The sequence below is a fragment of the Vulpes vulpes genome, chromosome 1, assembly GCF_048418805.1.
Source record: "Vulpes vulpes isolate BD-2025 chromosome 1, VulVul3, whole genome shotgun sequence".
In the NCBI taxonomy this organism is placed as follows: Eukaryota; Metazoa; Chordata; class Mammalia; order Carnivora; family Canidae; genus Vulpes; species Vulpes vulpes.
In genome coordinates, this window is record NC_132780.1 from 6,419,446 (window position 1) to 6,444,651 (window position 25,206).

Below are 25,206 nucleotides of genomic sequence, written 5' to 3' on the forward strand. Positions count from 1 at the left end.
GGTTGGGGCTAAAAGCCTTTGTACATGCATTATAATTGGATTTTTAGTTTTGATATTTGCAGAGTTTCTCTCTAGCATGAATACTCTGGTTGGAACCATCACCATATCACTAATATTCATAACTGTTTTCCTTCAGAGTAAATTATCTCATGCTATGAAAGTTCTGAGTTATTTGGTAGTACCTACCAAAACTGACCAAACATACATATGCTCTAGGACCCAGCAATTCCACTCCTAATATATACACAAGAGAAATGAATGTATGTACACCAAAAGACAAATGTTAACAGAAGCATTATTTATTATGACCCTAAGCTGTAAACAATTAAAAAGTCCATCAAGAGTAGATTGGATAAATTGTAATTTAATCATATGATGGAATTCTATATAGAATAGAAATAAATGAACTTCTGCTGCATGCACTAATGATGTTTTACAGACATAATGATGAATGAACAAGCCGTATATAAAAGAATACATGATGTATAATCCAATTTATATAAAGGTTCATAATATGCAAAACCTAATTTATAATGTTAGACATCAGAACTGTGGAAAATTTTAAGGAGGTAACAATTTTTCTTTCATATTTGCAATGAGAAATACAGTTCACACTTCTTTTAAAACACTTCTGCTCAGTGTGGTCCACAGACCACTGCCTGTTGGTCAACTGTTTATTACTGGGTCACAAATAGTAGGTAAACTTGTGGAATAAAACCGTAAATGGTTGAATATTATTACACTTGCAAACTACATCATGTACAAGGCTTATGACTTTAAAAGTTTTTACCAAAAAAGTCATATCCTTTATTGAATCCCCATAGTTTCTACCTTGTGAGTTTTTTGATGTACAATGAGGTTTGACTTACAACTGAAGAACTTTCCACATTCTTTACATTCATACGGTTTCTCTCCTGTGTGAGTTTTCTGGTGGCGAATGAGATTTGATTTTCTACTAAAGGCTTTCCCACACTGAGGACATCCGTTGGATTTCTCTCCTGTATGTATTCTCTGATGAACAGTGAGGATTGCCTTCTGGCGGAAGGACTTCCCACATTCATTACAAATATAGGGTTTTTCCCCTGTATGAATTCTTTGATGGAGAGTGAGGGTTGTCTTTTGGCAGAAGGACTTCCCACATTCACTGCAAATATAGGGTTTCTCTCCTGTGTGAGTTCTCTGATGTACAGTGAGGGTTGTCTTCTGGATAAATGCCTTCCCACATTCATTACACTGATATGGTTTCTCTCCTGTGTGAGTTCTCTGATGATCAATGAGGTATGACTTCTTTCTAAAAGCACTTCCACATTGAGTACATTCATAGGCTTTCTCCCCTGTATGTGTTTTGTGATGCCTAGTGAGAGTTGCCTTCTGCCGGAAGGATTTCCCACAATCTATACAGATGTAGGGCTTCCCTTCTATATGTGTTTTCTCATGAAGAGTGAGGGCTGTCTTTTGACGGAAAGCTTTCCCACATTGATTACAAACATAAGGTTTCTCACCTGTGTGAATTCGTTGATGTTCAATGAGATATGACTTCCGTCTAAAGCTATTCCCACAGTAAGGACACTGAAAGGGTTTTTCTTCTGTTTGAGATCTTTGATGCATGATAAAAATAGACTTCCTGCAGAGGAACTTTCCATATTTGCTGTATGCATGGGGTTTCTTCTCAATAAGAGTTTGTGAGTGGGCATTGAGATTTGACTTTTCAATTAAGGCTATTCCATCTTTATTGTATTCAAAGGGTTTTTCTCCTCTGTGAGCTCTAGTATGTGTAAATAACATTCCTTTCATAAGGAAAGATTTTTCACATTCATTATCATCTAAAGATTGCTCAGAAGTTGGAACCTTCTGATGCTGAATAAGCTCTTGTTTACTACTCAGACTCCTTTCTGTTTGTTTATAGAGGTTCACTGTAGAATGAATTTTCTCATTCTTAGTATTGATGAATGATTTCTCCCATCCATTACTTTCACCACCAAATTTGTCTCTTACAGGGCTTATATTTCTACTGACTAATTCTGAAATATTTTTAAAAACCTTTCCATCAGACTTATATTCTCGTAGTGTTGTTTTTGAAATAATACGGTTCTTGCCTACAGTAAATGTTTTTCCAAAAATATTACTTCTTTCCTTAATTAGTCTTTTGTGGTTGATGAATATGACTGATCTAGAGTGCCTGTCTTGATATTCTTTGAACTTCACTAAAACATCTTCAGTTTTCCCATCTTCTTCTAGAAAAGAATAACAACACTGTAAGTTTTCACATAAATGTTATGAATTGGGTGTATATATAAACAACAAACAACCCATTGTGCAACTGTCTGTCTACTATTATGGTCTACACAAAGGCCAAATAAACTACCTCTGGGTAGGGAAAATTCATATGACATAAACACAAATCCTGCTACATAGTTAAAATAAGGAAAAATTGGGATAAGAAAACAACACTCATATCTTTGGCATATTGTAAATATAAGCTACATTGAGCAAGTATAAAACACAAGGACAAGTAAACAGAAGTCAAAGGATGATGAAAGTGGGATTGTTCTGGGAATGGGCAGATTCAGAAATAATGGAGTGAGTGAGCCTATTAAGGGTACTAACCAGTAAGCAAGGAAAATGTTCAAGTAGAAATGAAAGCCTAAGTATTATTCTCTCATGATTAAATATGTGTTATAAAATATTTCTATTTGTTTCTTCCTCACTTGGTTGTAACCCATCCATGGCAAATGAACCTTCTCAAGCACCCATTTCCTAGTGTTGAGAGAAACACTGTTTATAGCCTAGGCCCTAACACACAACTTATTTTCTCTGGAAAGGGAAGACTTTGGGAAACCTATTTCCATTAGGAATTGTAAAATAAACCAGAGAACAAAGCATACATGAAACATGAATATAATCACTGTTGTATTCTGACTACTACCATAAATTTGTTCTTCCGGAGATGGTCAATAACTAAATTCTCCTGACCCTCAATTCTAACTTTTCCTCCTTTTTTTAAAAAAAGATTTTATTTATTTGAGAGAGAGAGAAAAAAAATGTAAACACAAGCAGGGGGAGAGGCAGAGGGAGAGGGAGAAGCTGACTTCCCACTGAGCAGGGAGCCTAACACGGGGCTTGATCCCAGGACCTGAGATCATGACCTAAGCCAAAGGCAGCTACCTAACCAACTGAGCCACAAAGGCACCCTACTTTTCCTCCTTTCATTTGCTGAATTAATTTTTCAGTTTTCAGAAAGGATGGATTTAAGTTTTCTTCCAAATGCAGTAACATACCTTAACTCTGCTATTCCCTATGGTGGATGTGAAGGAGTGGATTCTTCAACTGTATGCTTACAGCACTGATTGACCCTAATTATTATTTTTTAAATAAATTCTTGGCTATGTCTGATTATGGCTACCTTACTACCACCCATGTCTAGTAGGACAATTTTAAATATGGATTCATCTTACCCTTGACATGTGTCTTATTTACAATAGCCCTTAACTGGTAACTGCCCAAGTATCCATCAAAAGTTAAATAGTAATATTGTGTCATATGTGTATACAATGTAATACCAGTCATCAATTATAAAGAAAAAATCTGATACACAATGAAAAGAGATGAATCTCATTTTTCAGAGTGAAAGCTTTATGCAAAAGAATATATATTATACAATTCCATGTATGTTCAGTTCTAGAACACAATAAAATTAATCTGTATCAGTAACTGGAGTTACATCATCTTCCTAAGAACTTCAACCACTTTTAAGGACATATCCAAAAGCCTTCATACATTATTTCGATCCTTTAATGTCTATTTTGTCTGAAATTAGATTATAATGATAGTCTGGACCATTCATTTCAAAAACTCTTTCAACCACCTCCTATTTTAACATGAATATTATATGTAAAATTCTCAATTTGATAATATTGCCTTCCCAAATAAAACTTATGCTCTTGGATGTCAACATCTTATTGACTATCTTCTGAGTATATGTTAACACGTGGTTATTTGAGATAAAGGGATGTGATCTTGGAATTTATATTTAAAATAACTTTTTAAAAAATATTTTATTTATTTATTCATGAGAGACACAGAGAGAGAAGTAGAGACATAGGCAGAGGGAGTCCCTGCAGGAAGCCTGCTATGGAACTTGATCCCAGGACCCTGGGATCACAACCTCAGCCAAAGGCAGATGCTTAGCCACTAAGCCACCCAGGTGTCCTATATTTAAAATGACTTGTCATTAAATTATTTCCCAATGGATGAAAAAGATGTCTTCCTTGCAGGATATCAAAGATAGGTAACTATTGAATGTGTAGCTTCTGTTGCAAGCTACAATAAGGAAAAGTAAAAGAGAGAACCTTATTTGGGGGCACTGTTAATAAGATGGGGAAAAATGTTTGATCATACCAGAGGACGTGGGGGCAGCCTGGGTGGCTCAGGGGTTTAGCGCCACCTTCAGCCCAGGGCATGATCCTGGAGACCTGGGATCGAGTCCCACGTCGGGCTCTCTGCATGGAGCCTGCTTCTCTCTCTGCCTGTGTCTCTGCCTCTCTGTCTCTCATGAATAAATAAATAAAATCTTAAAAAAATACCAGAGGATGTGTCTGTTTACAATTTACAGACATAAGTAGAGTATGAATGCAGCAAAAAAGGAACTGACATGATCTGGAGTAGTCAAGAAACATTTCACAGAGGAAGTAAAACTTGATCTTTTAACTAAATAATATGTAGGTATTGTATAGCAGAGAATATAACCTTGCCCAAATAGGCATCTGACATTTGCCTTTGGCTTCTGTGAGGTAATCACAGCCCTTGGAATTGTATTTGTTTGCCTGGGAGGATTTGGCCAGTCAGAAAGTCACAATGTAATTAATTTAGGGTGAGGTCTTTGGGCCACAGCAACAGTGCAATTTAGGGTGGGGGCTTTGGGTCATACAGTATCAGCTTTACCTCTTAAGGGGCTGAAAACTAAGATTGGCTACATGTATGGTTGGTTAATCATGCCTATGTCATAGAGCCCCAATATAAACTCTAGACAGTGGGCTCACGTGATGCTTCCCTGATTGGCAGTATCTGTATGTACTGTCATACCAGCAAGGTAATGCTGTCCATGATTTTACAGAGAGAAGTCTACTAGAAGCTTCATGTTTGGTACTTTTCTAGACTCTGCCCTTTGTGCTTGGCTGATTCTAATCTGTATTTTTCTTCTATAATAAACCATAACTGAGTATTATAGTTTTTACTAATTTCCATGAGTTCTTATAGCATATTATTGATACTAGCAGTAGTCGTGGGGACCCTCGAACTTACAATTGGTGTCAGAAGTGAGGGTGGTCTTGTGTATACTACTGTACACAAGCCAACTTGTAGCTGGCTAACTTTGCAAGTATCTATATGGGAATGTATTAACAATTATATAATGAAAGGTCCAGTTGTGAGGAATAAAATCAATTGTATGGAGTACATCTGGGAGATCACAACAAAGAGAGAGGAGTAAGAATTCTCACCCACAGAGAGAAATAAATTTGGAATGATCAGATGGGATACTTTTCTGTCAGCCCTTAAAGGGATTTAAATTTCACATAATAAGTGGTATCTTTTTGGTATATTGACAATATAAGCTGAAATAACTGAGTAAAATCATGGCAAATTCAAATAGTAATTAGAGCAGTTACTACAATAATATGCTCTTATTTTGGAAGAGGTCAGTAGTAAATGGGGATATGAGAGGATGTAAAGATATTTCACAAAGTGAAATAACACAAATTGTGGAGATATTATTAAGTATAGTAGAGATGATGGAATCAACCTGATACTAAAAGGGGCTGACTATGGGGAAAAATGGAAATAAAAATAAGTAAGGATAAGGTAAGGACAATGACTATTATTTCTGACAAATCAATATATCAAAAGGATGAGACAATGAGACAACTGGTTGTTGTATTGCTATAGGCAGATCAAAATATACACAATTGGGAGAAGTGGGCTGAAAATGTCTATTTGAAAGCCATTCACATAAAACAAGAAAATCACAACTTGAGAATGGATCAAATTATAATAGGTTATAGGACTTTTTTTTTCTTGTAAGAGAGAGAGAGAGAGCACACAGATATGCAAGCAGTGGTGATGGGGGTGGTCCAGAGGAGAGGGCGAGAGAATCTCAACCAGACTTTGCACTGAGTGCAGAGCCTGACACAAGGCTTGACTCCATGATCGGAGACCAAAACCTGAGTGACCTGTGTTGAAAACAAGAGTCAGATGCTTAACCAACTGCATCACCCAGGTGCCCCAACTTATAGGACTTTTATAAAGACAAGATCTGAGGTTGAAGAGCCTTGAAGGATACCAACAAGAGACCACTGAAATAAAATCCATTTATCCAATATTTATTTTCCTAAGCAATAAAGAAGGAGGGAGAAAAAACAATGAAGGTATGAAAAGACACTCAGGGAAATAGAATTAAAATGAGTTAGTGTTTTTTACCCAAATCAACGTGGGTAGGTATCAGGAATCTGAGCACTATGATATGGAACACAGAGACTTATTGGAAAGAAATTTATTGAAAAATGATACTAAAATTATCACTTAGGTCCAAGGCGTATGGATTTTGATGAAACCTGATGGCAGGTGTCATGGTGAGAAGAGGATGTGAGTCTAACTGAAAGAAACAGTTAAGACTTGCACAGGGAAAGAAAGGAAAGAAAATGAAAACTAAGATGAAGGTAAATACTAGACAATGATTTCTCTATTTTTTGGATAGATTTAAGAATCTATTTAGAATAGATTTAGTCGCCTATAAATAGACTAAAAAAAGAAGAAAAGTAGATGACTAAAATGTTAAAGACACACAAAAAAAGAAGAAAGGCCTAAACCAGCAAAGTGTGATTCATGGACCTTAGTACATGAAATCCTTATGTGGGGTCAGGGAGGGGGAGAGGTAGTTCACAAAATCAAAGCTATTTTTGGTAATAACAACACTCAATTTGTCTTTTTAAGGTATTTCATTTCTACTTATGGAATTTTAATTTATGAAGGTGACTAACTGATGATGTAGGGTAATGCCATTAAAAGATTTTCATTGGGGCAACTGGGTGGCTCAGTGGTGGAGCATCTGTCTTTGGCTTACATCGTGATCCCAGAATCCTGGGATCGAGTCCCACATCAGGCTCCCCGTGGGGAGCTTGCTTCTCCCTCTGCTTATGTCTCTGCCTTTGTGTCTCTCATGAATAACTAAATAAAATCTTTAAAAAAAGGTTTTCATTTCCTTTTTAGGCCACATGTAGGAGCAGCAGGCTCGGTCAGAAGGCAGAAAGAAAAGAGGGGAAGGCCTAGGCCAGAGCCTTTTTTGGGACTTGCTTGCATGGGAAAGGCAAGGCATGGAAGGGAAAACAGTTTAAGATTGGCTTTTTTTAAAAAAAAAAAAAAAAAAAAAAGATTGGCTTTTTTGAACAGTGTTGGAGGCTATGGGTTTTAGGGTGGTCTTTAGTTTTATGGTACCTGGCCCTAGGTGATTGAGGGCACGGGAAGTGTTGGTTTAGTGTGTGAGACCTAAGTAAAGGAGGTAGTTGAAGGTGGACTTGGGATTGGTTGGTTTTTATATGAAATGTGGGCTTACCAATAAATTGGTTACTGTCTCTACAAATTAGCTAGCTCTGGGAAGAGCAATCTCTCTCCAGCTAGCAAGGCCCTCCCAAGTTTTCAAAACATCATAAAAATATAGAATATAAAAATATGATTAATGCAGTGAGCAAAATGCATAAATGAAAGCATCAGCATAAATGAAAGCACCAGCACCAATCTATAATAGTAATCACTACATTTCTAATCCATAAGAAAAAAGGTTTCATGTAAGACTGTTTTTGATAGAGCAGGAAAAAAATCATTAATTTTATTAGATCTTCACCCTTCACCCATATTTTCAATATTCTGTGTGATAATTAAAGACACACGCATAAGGGATTTCTGTTGAATACCAGAGTATAATGTTTTTTGTGAGAAAAAGTGCTGGTGTAATTATTTGAGTTGAGAACTGAATACAGGACCCTCCACCCCCTCCTGCTACATCCACAAATAGAATGTTCCTGTGAACCCTTTCATAAGCTGAAATGGCATAAAGAAGCAATTACCATTAATTTATACAGAAAAAATTTTGAGCCTTTACAGATCCAGAAAATAACCTCTCTTCAGCTTTTCTGACACATATTGCGAAGGGATGTGCAAAATAAATTGAGATAAAGCACAGATGCTCAAAGCTATGGCAGCTTGATGCTTAGATGCTTAGTGTAGTTCCAGGGAAAGAGCTTGGCAGTGCCTCTACAGCTTGCACCAAACAAACACTAAGGGCTATTTTTGCTCTTCACCTTGTTTTGTAAAAGCAAACGTCCTCTTTGGATTTCTTTTGGTTAGTGAAAACAACTAATGGAAGTCTTTAGTAAAAACAAAGTAGCATAACATAAACTTTCCAAAAGCAGAGGAAACTTATTTTTTGTGGAACAGCATTTTTACTTGAGAGTATAATTGATTATTATTCAGATGTGGGTTATCTGGTAGACATTTTCTTGAACAATGTGAGCATGTTAATTTAAGGAAAGTATCTGCTAATATTTGTAACCAATGATAAAATTCAAGCTTTCGAGTAAAGATCATTACGTCGGAAAGCTTGTATTTGTACTGTGAGCTTGTTATCTCCTCAATACCTATCCTTTTCTGAGGATATTTCGGATGATGTTAACAAATGTGGGCTTTGGTGGTTTTTTTTTTTTAATTAATATTGTATATGGGAATATGTCAAAATTTAGAAGACGTTGGATGTCAATAAACTGTTACTTTCTAAATGATTAATACAAAATATTACCCAAAACATGCATGGGTAAAATAGCCATTTAAATAGACCATTGGATTTATGTAACAGTGTATAAAAGATCATGGTTTTCAGATTCTATATTGCAACTAACTGTTCAGGAACGACCAATTGTTATATTAGGTGTAGTATTAATGAAGAATATCTATGACAATCTAAAAAGATTTTTAAAATACTTCTCATTCGGGCAGCCCGAGTGGCTCAGTGGTTTAGTGCCGGCTTCAGCCCAGGGTGTGATGCTGGAGACCTGGGATCGAGTCCCATGTCAGGCTCCCTATATGGAGCTTGCTTCTCCCTCTGCCTGTGTCTCTGCCTCTCTCTCTGATGAATAAATAAATAAAATCTTAAAAAAAAACTTCTCATTCAAACTACATATAAAGCATGAAGGAGGGTTTTCTTTATATATTTAAATTCAAACAACATTTTGCAACACACGGAATACAGAATCAGATGTGAAAATCAGCTATTTATTAATCAAGACATTAAATAAATTTCAATTATGTAACAATTCCACTTTTTTCACTATTGTTTTTCTTTGGGGAAATAGTTATTTTTTGTAAAAATATGATTTTATGTCAACATGTAATAAATTTATTATTTTTATATTGTTTTAAAATGAATTAATAAGTGAGTAGTAAACATTTTAAAACTTCTAATAGGGTACACATACACTTATGCACAAAGTTCTCTTACTCCTTAAGAGTTTTAAGAATATTAAGATGTCCCAAAATTAAAAAGTTTGAAAAACTGGACATCCAGATTCTGATAATGGCAAAGAAATTAGTATCAAAACAACCTACCAGCTGATAACAATGATAAACTATGGCCAACTTGTTTGAAAGCACTAAAGAGTGATCAAAAGCAAGCAGAAACTGAAGTGGATATAACATTTGAAAATAAAGAAACCACACTACATAAGATCTGTATTTATCCAGGTTTTCCATTGTGGGCCCTAGTAATTTGTGCAGCATACAGGGGAAAGATCTCTGGGAGAAAGCAGGAGCCATTCTGTGCAGAAAAATCTGAGATCAAGTGCAAGACTACTAGAGCAAACTGAGGAAAAAGTCTAAGAATGGAAAAGTCATGGAAGAAAAACACCAAAGTTAGTGTAAACCCCTCCTCAAAACCTTGGCTGGTTAACTGCATCTGCAGGGCAAAGGCTGCAAGAGGCAAAAAGAGAAAAAAAAAAAAAAGCTGGAGCACTGAAAGAATTGATTAAAGATTTCAGGAGCTGTTTAGCTCTGGAAAAATGGTTTTTTTTTTTTTTAAGATTTTATTTATTTATTAGAGATACAGAGAGAGAGAGAGGCAGAGACACAGGCAGAGGGAGAAGCTGGCTCCATGCAGGGAGCCCGACATGGGACTCCATCCTGGGTCTCCAGGATCCCATCCTGGACCAAAGGTGGTGCTAAACCACTGAGCCACCCGGGCTGCCCAAGGAAAAATAGTCTTAGTATCAGTCCTGTGCCATGTCAGAGGAACCTGGTAAGAGGAACCTTTAGTCTTTCTACTGAAACCCCAGAATGACCAAATATAGGAGAAAAGGCTATATCCCAAGACTAAGAGAAACACCATAAAACTAAAGGCAAAATTGAAACAAACAGAAATCACCTAAAAAAACTTAAAACCAATATTAAAAAGGAATCAACATGAGCCACCAGTAACTTAATTTCCTTCTAGGTAAAAACTCAGTAATCTTCAGAGGAAGATAAAGAATCCAGCATCCTGACAACATATTATCTACAAGGTTTTTCTGAGAAGAAACAGGAAAATGTGACCAATAAAGAAGATTTTTAAAAAGTAAACAGAATCAGACTGATATATGTCCTCTATGTTGAAATTACAAGGTAAGGAATTTAAAATAATTATGATAAATATGTTTACAGAATCTACAAGAAAAGATGGAAGTACGGGTGAAGAGAGAGAAATCAGGAGAGATGAGGAAATGCAAACTTTAAAACCTTTGTATCTTAAATGCAATACTCATTGGATGGGTTTAACAGCATAGGAACATAAGAAAATAAAGAATCAGTACTCTGGTAGTCTGGTTAATAGAAATTACCACCACCACCCCCGCCGAAATCAAACTCTTTAATAAACTCTACAGAGAATAGGTTAAAATGATTTAAAATATAATTGAGAGTAACAAAGAAAAATAATTGTAGAAATACTGGCCAACATTTTTTGAAATTTGCTCTGAAACAAGAACTGTGAATGTACTAATTTACTTATTACTTCTAACAGTTCTTTTTAGATTCCTTAGGATTTATTAGGTACACAATCATGTCATCTACAAATGAAGATGATTCCTTTTTTTTAAATTTATTTTTTATTTAATTTTTAATTTTTATTTATTTATGATAGTCACAGAGAGAGAAAGAGAGAGAGGCAGAGACATAGGCAGAGGGAGAAGCAGGCTCCATGCACCGGGAGCCCGACGTGGGATTCGATCCCGGGTCTCCAGGATCGCGCCCTGGGCCAAAGGCAGGCGCCAAACCGCTGCGCCACCCAGGGATCCCGATTCCTTTTTTTTTTTTTTTTTTTTTTAATTTTTATTTATGATAGTCACAGAGAGAGAGAGAGAGAGAGAGAGAGAGAGAGAGAGAGAGGCAGAGACACAGGCAGAGGGAGAAGCAGGCTCCATGCACCGGGAGCCCGATGTGGGATTCGATCCCGGGTCTCCAGGATCACGCCCTGGGCCAAAGGCAGGCGCCAAACCGCTGCGCCACCCAGGGATCCCTCGATTCCTTTTTTTAAAAAGAAAAGATAGTTCCGTTTCTAATTGGTAGCCTTTTAGTTTCTTTTTCTTGCCTTATTGTGTTGACTTGTGTGTAGTACAATGTTTAATAGAAGTGGTGATAGTGGGCATCCTTTCTGGTTTTGATCTTAGAGGAAAAGCATTCAGGCTTTCTACCTTGAGTGTGATGGTGGCTATAAGTTTTCAAAGATATCCTTAATGAAGCTGAGGAAATTTCCTTTGATTGCTAATCTGTTCTAAGGCTTTATAATAGGAAGTGAATTTAATTATTGTCCCATGTCTATTGAGATACTTCTATGGTTTTTCTGCTTAATTTTTTTTCTAGTTACTTTGACACCTTAGATCCTTGATTTTATACCCATTTTCACATTTATATGGAAAATTACATAGATGGATTTTTTAAAGGATTTATTTATTTTGGGAAGAGAGAGAGAATATGATAGAGAGAGGGTATATGGGGCAGAGAGAGAGAGAATCTCAAGCAGACTCCACCTTGATCACAGAACCTGACGGGGGCTCAGTCTCACAACCCTGAGATCATGACCTGAGTCAAAAACAAGAGTTGGACACAAATGACTGTGCCACCCAGGCACCCCTGATTTTGGAATACCAAATCATCTTTGCTTTCCTGGGATAAACTTTTTTTTTTTAAAGATTTATTTATTTATTCATGAGAGACACAGAGAAAGAGAGAGAGGCAGAGACATAGGCAGAGGGGAAGCAGGCTTCTCACAGGGAGCCCGATGTGGAACTCGATCCCAGATCCCAGGATCATGACCTGGGCTGAAGGCAGGTGCCCAACCACTGAGCCACCCAGGCATCCCAGGGATAAACACTTTTTAGTCATGAGGTTTTATCCTTTTAAAATATTGCTAGATTCTGTTTTATATTATTTTATTATAGGTTCTTTTTCCTAGCTTCATGAAGGATGTTAGAGTGTAGTTTTTTATTTTTATAGTGCCTTTGGTTGTAGATAATGATGGCCTTATAAAATGAGTTGGGAAGTGTTCTCTCCTACTCTATTTGTTGACATAAAATTGTTTATTCCCTAATTGTCCTTCTAATGTCTGTAGGACATGTAGTGATATAGCCTCTTTAATTTTTAATATTGGTAATTTGTGTCTTCTATTTTTTATTAGTATATATAGCTATGGTTTATTAATTTTATCAATTATTTTAATGAATCAGCTTTTGGCTTCATTCATTTTCTCTATTGTTCCTCAATTATGTATTTCATTAATTTCTGCTTTAGTCTTTATTTTTTCCTTTTACTAACTTAAAAAAAGCTTTTCTTCTAAGTTCATTTATTTAGTAAATAATTTAACTTAATCTCTTTAACTTAATGTCCCCCATCCAACATGGGGTTGTACTCATGACCACGAGATCAAGAGGTGCATGCTCTTCTGACTGAGCCAGCCAGGCACCCCTCCGTTTAGTAGTGTTTGAGTTTAATTTATTTATCTTTTTCTAGTTACTTAGGGTGACAGTTTAGATCCCTGATTTAATAGGATAAAAATAAAAATGCTGCTTTAGTTGCATCCTATACATTCTGATATATTGTTTTAATTATCATGCAGTTCAAAGTATCTATAAATTGACTTTAGGATTTCTTCTCTGATTCCTGTTACTTGGAAATGTGATGATTAATTTCTTAATGTTTGGGAAGTTTAGGGTTCTGTTTTTAACTTTTAAAAGATTTTATTTATTCATGAGAGACACACACACACAGAGAGAGAGAGAGAGAGAGAGAGGCAGAGACACAGGCAGAGGGAAAAGCAGGCTCCATGCAGGGAGCCTGACGTGGGACTCGATCCCAGAACTCCAGGATCATGCCCTGAGTGGAAGGCAGATGCTTAACCACTGACCCACCCAGGGGCCCCCGAGATATGTTTTTAAAAAATTGAAGTATAGTTGACGCACAATGTTACATTAGTTTTACATAGAGATATTTTTTATTGAATTATGGTTGACCCTTGAACAATGTGGATTTGGGGCACTAACCCCCCAGTTGAAAATCCATAAATTACATTTGACTCCCCCCAAAACTTAACTGCCAATAGCCTACTGTTGACCAGAAGACTTACCAATAAGAGTCAGCACATATTTTGTATGTTAAATGTATTACATAGTGTATTCTTAGAATAAACTAAGCTAAAGAAAATCTTATTTAAAAAATCATAAGGAGGGGATCCCCGGGTGGCTCAGTGGTTTAGCGCCTGCATTTGGCCCAGGGCGTGATCCTGGAGTCCCGGGATCGAGTCCCACATCAGGTTCCCTGCATGGAGCCTGCCTCTCCCTCTGCCTGTGTCTCTGCCTCTCTCTCTCTCTCTCTCTCTCTCTCTCTCTCTCTCTGTGTGTGTCTCTCATGAATAAATAAAATCTTTAAAAAAATCATAAGAAAATATGTTTACAGTACTGTACTGGATTTATATATATATAAATACAGGTATAAGTGGACCTGCACTATTCAACTTATATTTTTCAAGGCTCAAATGTAATTCTGTTGTGGTCAGAGTCCACTATGATTCTAGTTTTTTTCAATTTGTTGATACTTGTTTTATGACCTAGCATATAAGGTATATCTTGGTGAATATTCCATGTAAAATATTCTATAATGATGAACTAGATACAAATGATTGATAGTGTTTTCAAACATTCCATAACTTTATTGTTTTCTTTATTCTCTCAATTACTGAGTGAGGGGTGTTTATATCTCAAGCTATAATTATAATCCTCCTTTCAGGTCTAACAGTTTTGTTTCATGTATTTCATGCATTCTCAATGGGGGTTTCTCCCAAGGATGCAAAACTTATTCTGGAGAAATGAAAAAAAGTTTCTCAGATGTTACAGTAGTTTGTGGCCCTCCAAATGGCAAAAGAATATAAATTATGGTATTAAAATTTATTGGGGGGAAATTAGAAAAAATATCTAAAAAGACTCCTTAGGGGAGTGATAATGATAAAAAGCTGAGAAACAATGATGTATTTTAAAGCTGTTAGGATTTTTATGACTTCTGATGAAGAGTCTCTTTTTACCACTGTACTTAAATATACTTGGGTGTATAGCCACTCCCATTTTCTTACGCTTAGTGTTTGCATGTGTCATAGAATCTGATTCCATTTTTGAGATCTTACTGCTGACAACTTCCTAGTCCTGCCCCTATTTTTTCCCACCTGGGAAAGCCAATAAGAGAGCTTGTATGCTCATTCTGTTGGTGCTGGCAGGAAGTTTAAACTGCTATCACTGGCCCACGTGTAGAACCCTCACCTGACCTACTTCTCAACCACAATAAACAAGAAAGCCAGACACTCCCCCTTGCGCTCACAAGCCATTATAGGACCAGCCTGGGAAACTTCCTTGCTCTCCCAGAAAGCCTCATTATGTCAAATTTTAGTCTTGACATCTGAAATCAAATTTTGGATAAGGAGGGTAGGGTGTTAATCTCATCCCTCCATTGGGCAACTACCAGACAGTATATTTTTTTCATCTTTTTATGTTTCACTCTCCTGTGTCTTTATATTTAATAGTTTTTATACACATCACATAGTTAGGGCTTCTTTTTAATTTCAGATATTAAATAATTGTCTTTAGAGGTTTCATTTGGTTATTTATATCTTTGCTATCTTGCCTCATTATGTTCATTTTTGCTTCACATCCTTTATGATATTGAGATAATTTATAATGACTCTAGAATCATTGTCTTCAAATTCTATCACCTCTACTTTTTTAGGGCTGATTTTATTGACTTAGTTTTTTTGTTTTGTTTTGTTTTAATTGACTGATTTCTCCCTATTTATGGGTCACATTTTCCTTTGTCTTCAGATGTTTAATAGCTTTTGGTTGGATATCAGACATTATCAGTTTAATGTTGTTGTGTTTAAGACATGGCTGTATTTTCACAAACAGTATTGACCTTTTTCCTGGCTTTCTGTGGCAGCCAGAAGAGTTGCCCACAGGACCTTACCTAAGGAAAGAACTTGCCATTCATGTGCAAGAAGTGTAGTTACCTGACAGCCTGCAATTGTTTGCATCTTCAGGATACTCTTCAGATGATGAATCAAACTAGAATTTCCCCCAGGAAGTTCGCATCCAAAGACTAGACACTAAGGGGGTACTAGAGACTGGCTATTTCTCTCCATGGAGGATTCTTCAACAGTCTTTGCTTCAGAGTAACTAGGTTGGTTGAGACTTTGTCAGGTTTGCCCAATGGTCTGAGACTCTCCCTGCCCAAAATTGTTAGCCTCTCCCTTTTTCCATCCACAGGTACCAGATCTGTGTCATGATCTAATGGCTTTCTATGTTTAATCTTACTTTCTTCTCCTTTAGCTCTCAGATGTACCTCTAAGAAATCTATTACACTCCTAACTATCTCAGCATCTCCATCCTACAGGACTCAACAGACACATAGAAATTATATTTGGGTTGGTTTAATCCTTTTGATGCTTTTGTTTAAGTTATTTTATGGCAAATCTTGTAAAGTCTTTAACCTATGGCTAATCCAGTCCTATTTATTAGGTGTAGCCTTTCTAGGATGTCTACCTACCATCCTATTTATCAGCAAGTTCTCCCCATTCTGGCTAGAGAGAAATAAAATGATTCTTTGTGCAACAGGCTATGGAAATTGTTCATCTTACAACACCATGGTAGTTGTATTTTCCTTAGAACATGTCTTTGTCTAGTCTCACAGGGTTTCACCTATGTAAGTGCAGGCTTATATTTAGCCAAAGACTCAAGGATAACCTCTTCCAGATTTGGGGAACCCTTTCTCCACAGCTCACTTCTTTTGGGAAGTATGTCCTCGAAATTTTAGCAACCTCAATCTCCTTGAATGCCAACATCAGTCCCCTCAAGTCAGTAAAATTGCCAGGTTCTTTTTGAATTCCTTTCTCTGTACTGTAGTCTGGAAGTTGCCTTCAGATGAAAGCCTGGAATGAGGTAGGGCTCATCTTATTTCTTTATCTTTTCTCAGGAATCCAGGCCTGTGCTCCCTGTTGTTCAAGATCTGAAAATAGTTTTGTCCAGTTTTCTCGTTTCCTGTAGGAGTGTAATTCCAGACTCTGTTACTTTCTCAGGGCTGGAAGTAGTAGTCTTGATTTATAAAAATGCAGGCCCAGATAGCCTTAAATGTTCATCAAACATTTAAAGAAGTGGTAATACCAATATTACACAAATCCTATAAGAAAATAGATGAAGAGGAAACACCCCATTTGATACCGCTGACACAATTCTGATACGAAAACTTTTCAAGGACATTACAAGAAAACTACAGGCCACTATCCTTGGTATAATCATGCATAAAAACTTAAAACTAAAAAGTTAGCAAACCAATTTTAGTAATCTAGAAGAAGGATAATAAATCTTGTCCAACTGGGGTTCATCCCACGAGTCCAAATTTGGTTTAAAATTCAAATTAATTTATGTCATACATATAGGAATAGATTAAAGAAGAAACATCATATGATCATCTCAATGCAGAAAAAGCATGTTAAAATCAACATTCATAATTAAAACAATCAGAAAACTGGGAAAAGAATTTTTAAAATTTAATAAAGAGCACTTAAGAAAGGCCTATGTTAATATTAGGCTCAATAATGAAATATTAAATATCTTCCTTCTAAATTTAGTGAACTGATAAGAATGTTCACTCTATTCACTTCTATTCAACATTGTACTGTAGATCCTAGTCAGTACAACAGAGTAAGAACAGGGTAGGAAAAAGAAATGAAAGCAATAACATATACAAATGTAGAAGTTAGATATCTTTTTTCTAGAAGGCATGTTTTGTATACAAAAAACTAAAGGAATATACCAAAACAAACAGGAGACAACAGCAACAACAATAAAACTTAATAGTAGAAAACAATACAATAAGTTATGCAAAATCAATGTATAAGAATCAATTGTGGGTACATACATTAACAACAAACTGGAAAAAAAATTTAAATATCCTATTAAAATGTTAAAAGATTAGGCATAATGAAATATGTATAAAACCTCTATACTAAAAATAATAAAACATTACTGACAAGAAGTAGAGAAGCTAACTAAAATAGAAAGATATAGTGATGATCTGGAAGACTCAATATTGCTAAGATGTTATTTCTCACCAATAAAAATCCCAGCTCATTTGTTTAAAGAAATGAAGAAGTTGATTCTAAAATGTATCTGAAAAAGAAAATGACCCAGAATAGCTAAAACAATTTTTAAAAGAAGAAAGTTAGAAGACTTACTGTGACTTTAAGACTTATTAGAAAATTCCAATAATCAAAGACTAGAATGGCAATGGGACTTAAAACATAGCAAAGGAAAGAACAGTCTAAAAATTTTGATAAAATCACCAAGCAATTTAATTCACTGTAACAAGTGATGGGAGGAATTGACATCCATAAGGAAGAAAGACCTTCAGCCCTTACCTCACATCATAAAGCAAACTTAATGTGAGATGGTCTGCAGAATTAATAAAAATAGCAAAATACTCATGACATTTTTAGAAGAAAATATAGAAAACTATCATCACAACCTAGTATAAGGCAAATATTTGAGAGGTCAAAGAAGTAATTATAAAGGAAAATAATGATAAACTGGATTTCGTCAGAGTTAAAAATTTGTGCTTATTGAAAGACACTACTAAAATAAATAGGCAAGCTGAGGAATAGACAGACCTGAGGAAATATTCAGAATACCTATATCAAACAAAAGACTTCTATCCAGAATATGTAAAGAATTCCTAGTACTTGAGGAAAAAATATAGTACCCAATAAAAATGGGCAGAACATTTGAATAGGCACCTTGAAGAAGCACTTGAAAAAGTTCTCAACATCATCAATCATAAGAGATATCTAAATTAAAGCTGCAAAGATATACTACCATGCCCTTTGGTATGACCAAAATGAAAATATTGATAACATCAAATTCAGAAGAGAATGTGGGACAATCAAAACTCTGGTAAAAGTTTAAAATGGTACAGTAACTTTTAAAAACTGACAATTTCTAAAAAAGGAAATATACACCTACCTAATACCACCTGTTAGGTGTTTACTGAGGAGAAATAAAAACCTATGTCCAGGGTAGCCCAGGTGGCTCAGCGGTTTAGCGCTGCCTTCAGCCCAGGGCCTGATCCTGGAGACCCAGGATTGAGTCCCATGTTGGGCTCCCTACGTGGAGCCTGCTTCTCCCTCTGCCTGTGTCTCTGCCTCTCTCTCTCTCTCTCTCTGTCTTTCATGAGTAAATAAATAAAATCTTAAAAAAAAAAATACGTCCACAAAAAGATGTTTACAGGAATGTTCACAATAGGTTTATTCATGATGGCCCCAAATTAGAATATTTCAAATGTCTGTGAACTGGAGATGTATAAACAATCTGGCATATTCATACAACCAATGCTGTTCTATAATTAAAATAAACTACTTGTGTATGCAAAAAAATATATTTGACATATTGAGTTAAAGTGGATATGAAAAAGGTCTAGAATAGACAAAACTAATATATGCTGGTATTAATCACACATGTGATTGTCCTAGTGGGAGGGACTGACTTAGAAGAGGCCTAAAGGAACTTAAGGGGTTAATGGAAATGTGCTTTATATTGGGTGTGATATACATGGGTTTTTGCTTCTGTCAGAATTCAAAGGACTTCAAACTTAAGATCTCCACATATATTGGGGCACCTGGGTTGCTCAGTGGTTGAACATCTATCTGGATGGTGGTGATAGTTGCACAATGTAAATGTACTTGATGACACTGAGCTATATGCTTGAAAATGGTTAAGATAATAAGTTTTATCTGATGTATATTTTACCACAATTTAAAAAAGAGCCCTCAAAACAATCAAAGGTGTCTGAGTCCACTGGATTTTATCTGTACAGACTCACCAAGGTAGCTTTGACTTGGAAAAATTCTTTCCGTTGTCCATAGTTCTTCTCCTTGTTCCAACTTGCGGATCATATCAGGCTTAGTCATGTGAAACCCTGGTAATAAAAAATGAGACTTGATCTAAGCTGCTTGGGCTTCAAAACTATTGAAGGAAGAGAAAGATATAGCTCTAAGGTAACAGACAAAGTATACATTAACATCTTACCAAGTTAATATTTTGCATTAGGCAAGTGAGGACATAATCACATTATCTGCTAACAGAAAGGGATTCATCACCTTTGATCTCTAAAATTCAAAGCTCCATATGCTTTAGAAATTCTTGAAAGGAGATGTATGATGCTGAAAGATTCAAGGAAGTGTCCTTACCAACAGAGATTAGGTGGCAATAGTTTTCCAGCATGACATCCCTGTAGAGGGCCTTCTGTGTGGGATCCAGTTGCTGCCACTCCTCCTGGGTGAAGTCCACAGTCACATCCTTGAATGACACTGATCCCTGTAAGGGCATACTCTAGTTCATCCTAAAGTGATTGGAACTAGTAAGAACTAGATATTGGAGACCATATTCAGTGGTCAGACTTGCAGAAGATTCTCTCTGATAATATATTTTATATTTACTTACTAGCTCATGCTAAAAATATATAAGATCATACTATTTGCCTTAAATATAACTGGTTGCCTGGTGGACCAAAATGAATAAAACCCTTTGTCGTGAGAAATTACAGATTGAGAGGCATACATATAAATACATATACCTAACAGATATTACAGAGGCAATGACAGAAATATGTACAAGGGAAAGTGCTACAAAGTGAAGAAAATTTTAATTTTGTATCCCAAGGCTTCACTGAGGACATCAAAATTTTGTACTCAAAATGAATGTTTTGTACAGGGCATCAGCTTTTAAAATTCATGGGGATAAGAAAATTAGTTAATAAACTTGAGGAAACCATAAAAGATACAGTATGTTAGGCAAGTCTCTGAGTTCTAAGAAGAAAAATGCATATGGAGGTAGGCAGTGGGCATGTTTATTGAATAAAACTAGATATTTTCCTATAGAGCAGTGGTTTTAAAAATGTACTGAGAACACTCTCCACATATTTATATTTATGTCATTAGCATTAATGGCAATCCACAGAGTTAACAATCTGCTCTTGAATGCAATGTTAGTATTTTCTTCCCTTTCAATATACTGTCTTGTACATTCCATTCTAATGCATACTCCACTTTGCTTGGTCTGCTGCTTTATGGAATATAAAGAAATGTTAAAAAGCACATGTTATTTGATAAAATTTATACTTCAGAAGCAATTCTCCTGAAGACTAGAGAAGGCTTGAATAGATAAATAACCACTGTTCGAGATGTTTCCTAGATTAAGGTGGTATTAGTGATCTAGACAGGGGAGAACTGGTTAGTACATAATGGGTTGCAACCAAATTGGTCATCAATTGGTTGTAGAGTGGAAAAAAGATGTGTGGCTCTTGGGTTACCTGCATAGGCAACTGGGATGTGCTGAGACTAGAAAATGGAAATGGAAAACAGGAGAAAGAATAAGCTGGACCAAAGGAGGAAATGAAGTAGACCTTAAAAATGTACTTTAAGTGTCTATGGGACATTCAGGTGGCTATGACTTTTGGGGATTGGATATATGGTTCTGACACTCTGAATAGAAGTCTAGGATGGAGAAAGGTATTTGAGAGTCACTAGAATTAGATCAGTATAACCTTTAGAGTGGATCTGTGCATAAAGGAAAAGAGACCGTGAAGAGAAGAGAACCACTTGGCATCTGGGGGAAAACCAATACTTTGAAGATGGGTAGATGAAGAAGAATTTTCTGAAAGACATGAAAACAGGAAAAAGTACTATGTCTGATTCAAAGTAGGATGTTTCCAGAATGGACTAGTATATTCATTTCATTCTGCTGTACCTACATATAAACAATTAGAAGAAACTAAAAAGATAAGAATAAATCTGTAACAGGATTGAAATACTGGAAAGGTTTTCATGAGCTGACTACCATTTGTAAGAACTAGATAAAATGGATAGGAAGATCAGAGGGAAAATACAAAATCTCAGTTTTCTGTACAAGCTTACAAGCAGATCTCTACCTTGGAAACCTCCCAAAACAAGACATCTTACCACAAACTAATAATGTGATTTACCAACTCTACCTCCTGTTGTATCATTGCAAAACCTAGGGCAGTGGAGATAATCAAAGTTTTTCCATGTCTGCTCCTTGACTCCCCCAACTTAGATCTCAAATCAGTGTCTAGGCAAGATAGATTCATTAAAGATGAATAGATTCATTAAACTAATATATTCCCTTTTAAATCAAAATAACACATTTCTGTTCCAGCAGTACTTGTGTGAGAAAACTAAGAAAGGAGATGATGAATAATATACTGAGTCAAAATGTAAACACTGTCTACAATTAGAAGGTACACATGGGGAAGTCTTATGTTTATCTGGTTAGAATAAGAAAATCTGGGAACAGGGCTGCAACTAGGTAGGACACGTGAGGAATGTAGGGTGCAAAATTAGGGGATGCACAACCCTGAAAGTACTCCTTACATTTTGCACTTAGGCCACTTGCTTGCCCCACTGGAGATCAGTTTCATGGAAGCAAATGCCAACATCTAGGAAATTTAAGAATAGGGAAGCAAATGTTTACATCACCTGAAAACAACTTATTTCAGAAAGAGAGGAAATATCATCTCACCTGAGGCATGGCTTTGAGATTTGCAAGAGATGAACCTTCTCTTTTGAGCCTTTCTTTTGGAAAAGGGAAGAATCCTGAGAAAGCAGAGATGGGAGGATAGAAAGAGCCATGTGAAATCATATTTGACTTAGATCTCCCAGAATAATTCAGTTAACTCTGCATCAATTTTCACTGTTTCAGCACTTGCCCACTATGTGCACCCACATGTATCCAAGGTGGAGATTAGTGGGAAAAAGGACAAATCCTGCTCCCTCACCACCAGAAACCTAGTCTCTTTGTGTTATAATGAATCTGGGCAATCTGTTGTTGCTGGAGAGAGGGAACATTGTGCTTTTCTCTCTGCAGCTCTACCTTCCATCTCGTATGGAAGACAGGTTTATCATATATTTCCAAATAGTTCTTCATGGACTTTCTACCAATTTACACTATTAGCATCAGTACATGGGAATACCTCCCCACACCCTGATGAATGCAGTTGACAAACATTTTTAATCCCTGCCTATCAGATATATATTGTAGTTCTAGTTTACACATTTCTTTTTTTTTTTAAAGATTTATTTATTTATCCATGATAGACACACACACAGAGAGAGAGGCAGAGACACAGGCAGAGGGAGAAGCAGGCGCAATGCCGGGAGCCTGACACGGGACTCAATCCCGGGACCTCAGGATCACACCCCCCGGCCAAAGGCAGGCGCTAAACCACTGAGCCACCCAGGGATCCCCTACACATTTCTTATTATGAGAGAATAAGCTCCTTTTATGTCTTTTCTATGATGGCATCTTAGTAGTATGTCTATTTTTCTCATATGTTTTAATTTCCTAATTGCTTGATATTATTTTCCTTTTTTTAATTTAGTAAACTAACCCTTTCAAAAATTGCAAATAATTTTTCTTAGTTGCTCATATGACTATTAAAGTGTTTTTACCAGGATGCCTGGGTGGCTCAGCAGTTGAGTGTCTGTCTTCAGCTCAGGGAGTGATCCTGGGGCTCGGGATCTAGTCTGGCATCTGGCTCCTTGCAGGGAGCCTGCTTCTCCCTCTGCCTATGTCTCTGCCTCTCTCTGTGTGCGTTTCTCATAAATAAATAAATAAATAAAATCTTTAAAAAGTATTTTTAGTAATGTGAAGGTTTTTTCCTTGTATATTTTCTTGTTTAACAATAGTGTATATTAAATAACCCATATTTTTTCAATTGGTGTGAAATGCCATCTCTATATCACATATCCCTATATGCTTGAGAATATCTGAACTTTAATTTCTGCTACTTAATCTTTGATTAATCTGTATCAACTAATATGCACAGTTATTGAAAATTAACTTATTTGTTATTAATTTACTAAGTTAATTTAAAGATTAGCTATTGAACAACACTTTTTAGTTGTACAGTTATGGAACTAGAAAAGAAATTGATCATTCCACTCTGTAGGCTTCCTGGGAAGAAGAGGATATTGCTCTAAATGAAGTCTAAAGTACTGACTGCTACAGTGATATTTTAATTAGCAAACTATTTTACCTACTAAAATGAGACTGGCCTTGTGATTAAAAGTATACTAAATACTTTTTTATTATCTTGGAGTGCCTGAAGAAGCTATTGACCATGCCACTAATTTCATCCAGAAGTAGGAAAACTCACTCATATATCAGTGTTGAAAGTGCTAGTTATGGGCAAAAATTGTTTACTGCTTGCTATTCATGGAACACTATTAATTTCTAATGAATCTTACCATCTAGGAAATGAAATCTTACCTCTTCCTTTCTAATACTATACTTCTATTTGCTAAATTGCTATTGAGGTACAATTTTGGAGGCAGGCTTAATGACGGCTCTTCAGATAATCAAATCTTCAATGCCCAACTAGACAGTGATCATGCAGTTTCTCAATCACAAAACCATTTCAAATAGTAACAGTAGGTTATAAACACATGCATAATTACATTCAATCAAACTTTTCAGAAAACCACCGTCTCACAGTATCCATATGTCATTTACAACCTCAGACAGCACATTACAAAATTCCAGGCAAAGTCCCAAAATCACTTTCGCTTCTCCATAGTCGTCTACAGTGTCTAGCAGGACTCACACTAGTCCGAAATTAGGCACAGGAGGAGGAAACCCCAAGCAGCAACACAACTCCGTCCACTTTTCACACACAATCGGTCGCAACATCTTAGAGTAGTAGGCACCCAAAACGCAGCAGGTGGGGCACCGGAGGCCGCCTCAGTTCGGTGTACACACACACACACACACACACACACACACCGCCCGCTGTGTGAGGCCCCGCTCCCACCGAAGGAGCTTCCTCGGGGTGCAAACCGTCAACTTCCCTCCCCCCCGGCCCCTCCGCGCGGAGCTCGCTTCAGGTCAAACTCGATTGTCACCCTCAGGGTCACGCCCACGGACCACGCCCGAGGCCCCGCTAGCACAGATCCGAGGGGCTGGTTACCGCGGGCTCGGCTCCGGTTCCCTCCTCAGAATTACCAGGTCCGGCTTGAACTCCTGTTTCCTCCCTGGCCTCCCCACCGGGACCCGCTCCCCAGTCTGCCCTCTCGGCGGGAGCCCCGGGTTCCCGCCTCCTCGGAGCCCCTAAGACCTACCAACCTCTCCCCCGGCCAAGGATCAGCCGTCTGCGCCTGCGCACTCCCGCGTGGGCCGGCGCTCCCAGGAGTCTACGGGGCGGCGCGTTAGCCGCCTAGCTGACCAGGCTACCGGCTCTCAGGACTGGGTCAGCGTCCGCGCTTTACCAGAGAGGACTGCGTTTCTCACTGGCCCGGGGGGCGGGGGGGCGAGTGAACCTCACCCTCGGATTCATTTTCCGCTAGGCTTGCGGTCTCCGTTTTCCGTGTGGTGAGTTGAAGTGCGCCGGGTCAGGGTACGCGAGGAGCTGACCGCAGGAGGCTCGGAGTTTCTCAGGCGCGTGTGGAGCAGGTGCAGGCAGGCCTGGGGGGAGAAGGTGACTGTGGGTGTGTGCGATAGTGTGACCGCTTCGGCGTGGGATGTCATGGTGAGA

General features: G+C 37.2%; 2 protein-coding genes across 27 annotated transcripts in view; one reads left to right on the top strand and one right to left on the bottom strand.

The window, feature by feature from the left end:
- Positions 1-283: 283 nt before the first annotated feature.
- Positions 284-25,191, bottom strand: ZNF382 (zinc finger protein 382). Of its 15 annotated transcripts, none has more exons than XM_026010284.2 (5): positions 24,997-25,191; positions 22,197-22,270; positions 19,847-19,973; positions 19,480-19,575; positions 284-2,234 (listed from the first exon to the last, which is right to left on the bottom strand). In XM_026010284.2, the coding sequence occupies exons 2-5, from the start codon at positions 22,203-22,205 to the stop codon at positions 808-810; spliced, it is 1,659 nt and encodes a 552-aa protein (XP_025866069.1). In that variant the 5' UTR covers positions 22,206-22,270; positions 24,997-25,191; the 3' UTR covers positions 284-807. The 15 variants fall into 15 exon arrangements, with proteins under 15 accessions (XP_025866069.1, XP_072608708.1, XP_072609136.1 ...); XM_072752607.1 differs by having other exon boundaries at positions 19,847-19,998; positions 24,997-25,069; XM_072753035.1 differs by having other exon boundaries at positions 284-2,231; positions 24,997-25,063.
- ZNF529 (zinc finger protein 529) overlaps positions 10,532-25,206 on the top strand; it is a 77,468-nt gene continuing 62,793 nt past the window's right edge. For 2 of the 12 annotated variants that reach the window (XM_026010296.2, XM_026010297.2), the window contains exon 1: positions 24,912-25,043. The gene's annotated coding sequence lies outside the window, so the exon portion shown is untranslated. Of the gene's footprint in view, positions 10,699-24,843; positions 25,125-25,206 lie in introns of those variants that run through there. The other 10 variants (XM_072754648.1, XM_072754696.1, XM_072754415.1 and 7 more) reach the window with 9 other exon arrangements.

Excerpts from the sequence above, each read along its gene's own strand:
- ZNF382 (XM_072752607.1), bottom strand. The coding sequence starts at position 19,985 with ATGCCCTTACAGGGATCAGTGTCATTCAAGGATGTGACTGTGGACTTC. Across the intron at positions 19,576-19,846 it reads TTGCCACCTAATCTCTGTTG|GGTTTCACATGACTAAGCCT; the intron begins GTAAGGACACTT and ends TTTTATTACCAG. Across the intron at positions 2,235-19,479 it reads TCCAAGTCAAAGCTACCTTG|AAGAAGATGGGAAAACTGAA; the intron begins GTGAGTCTGTAC and ends ATTCTTTTCTAG.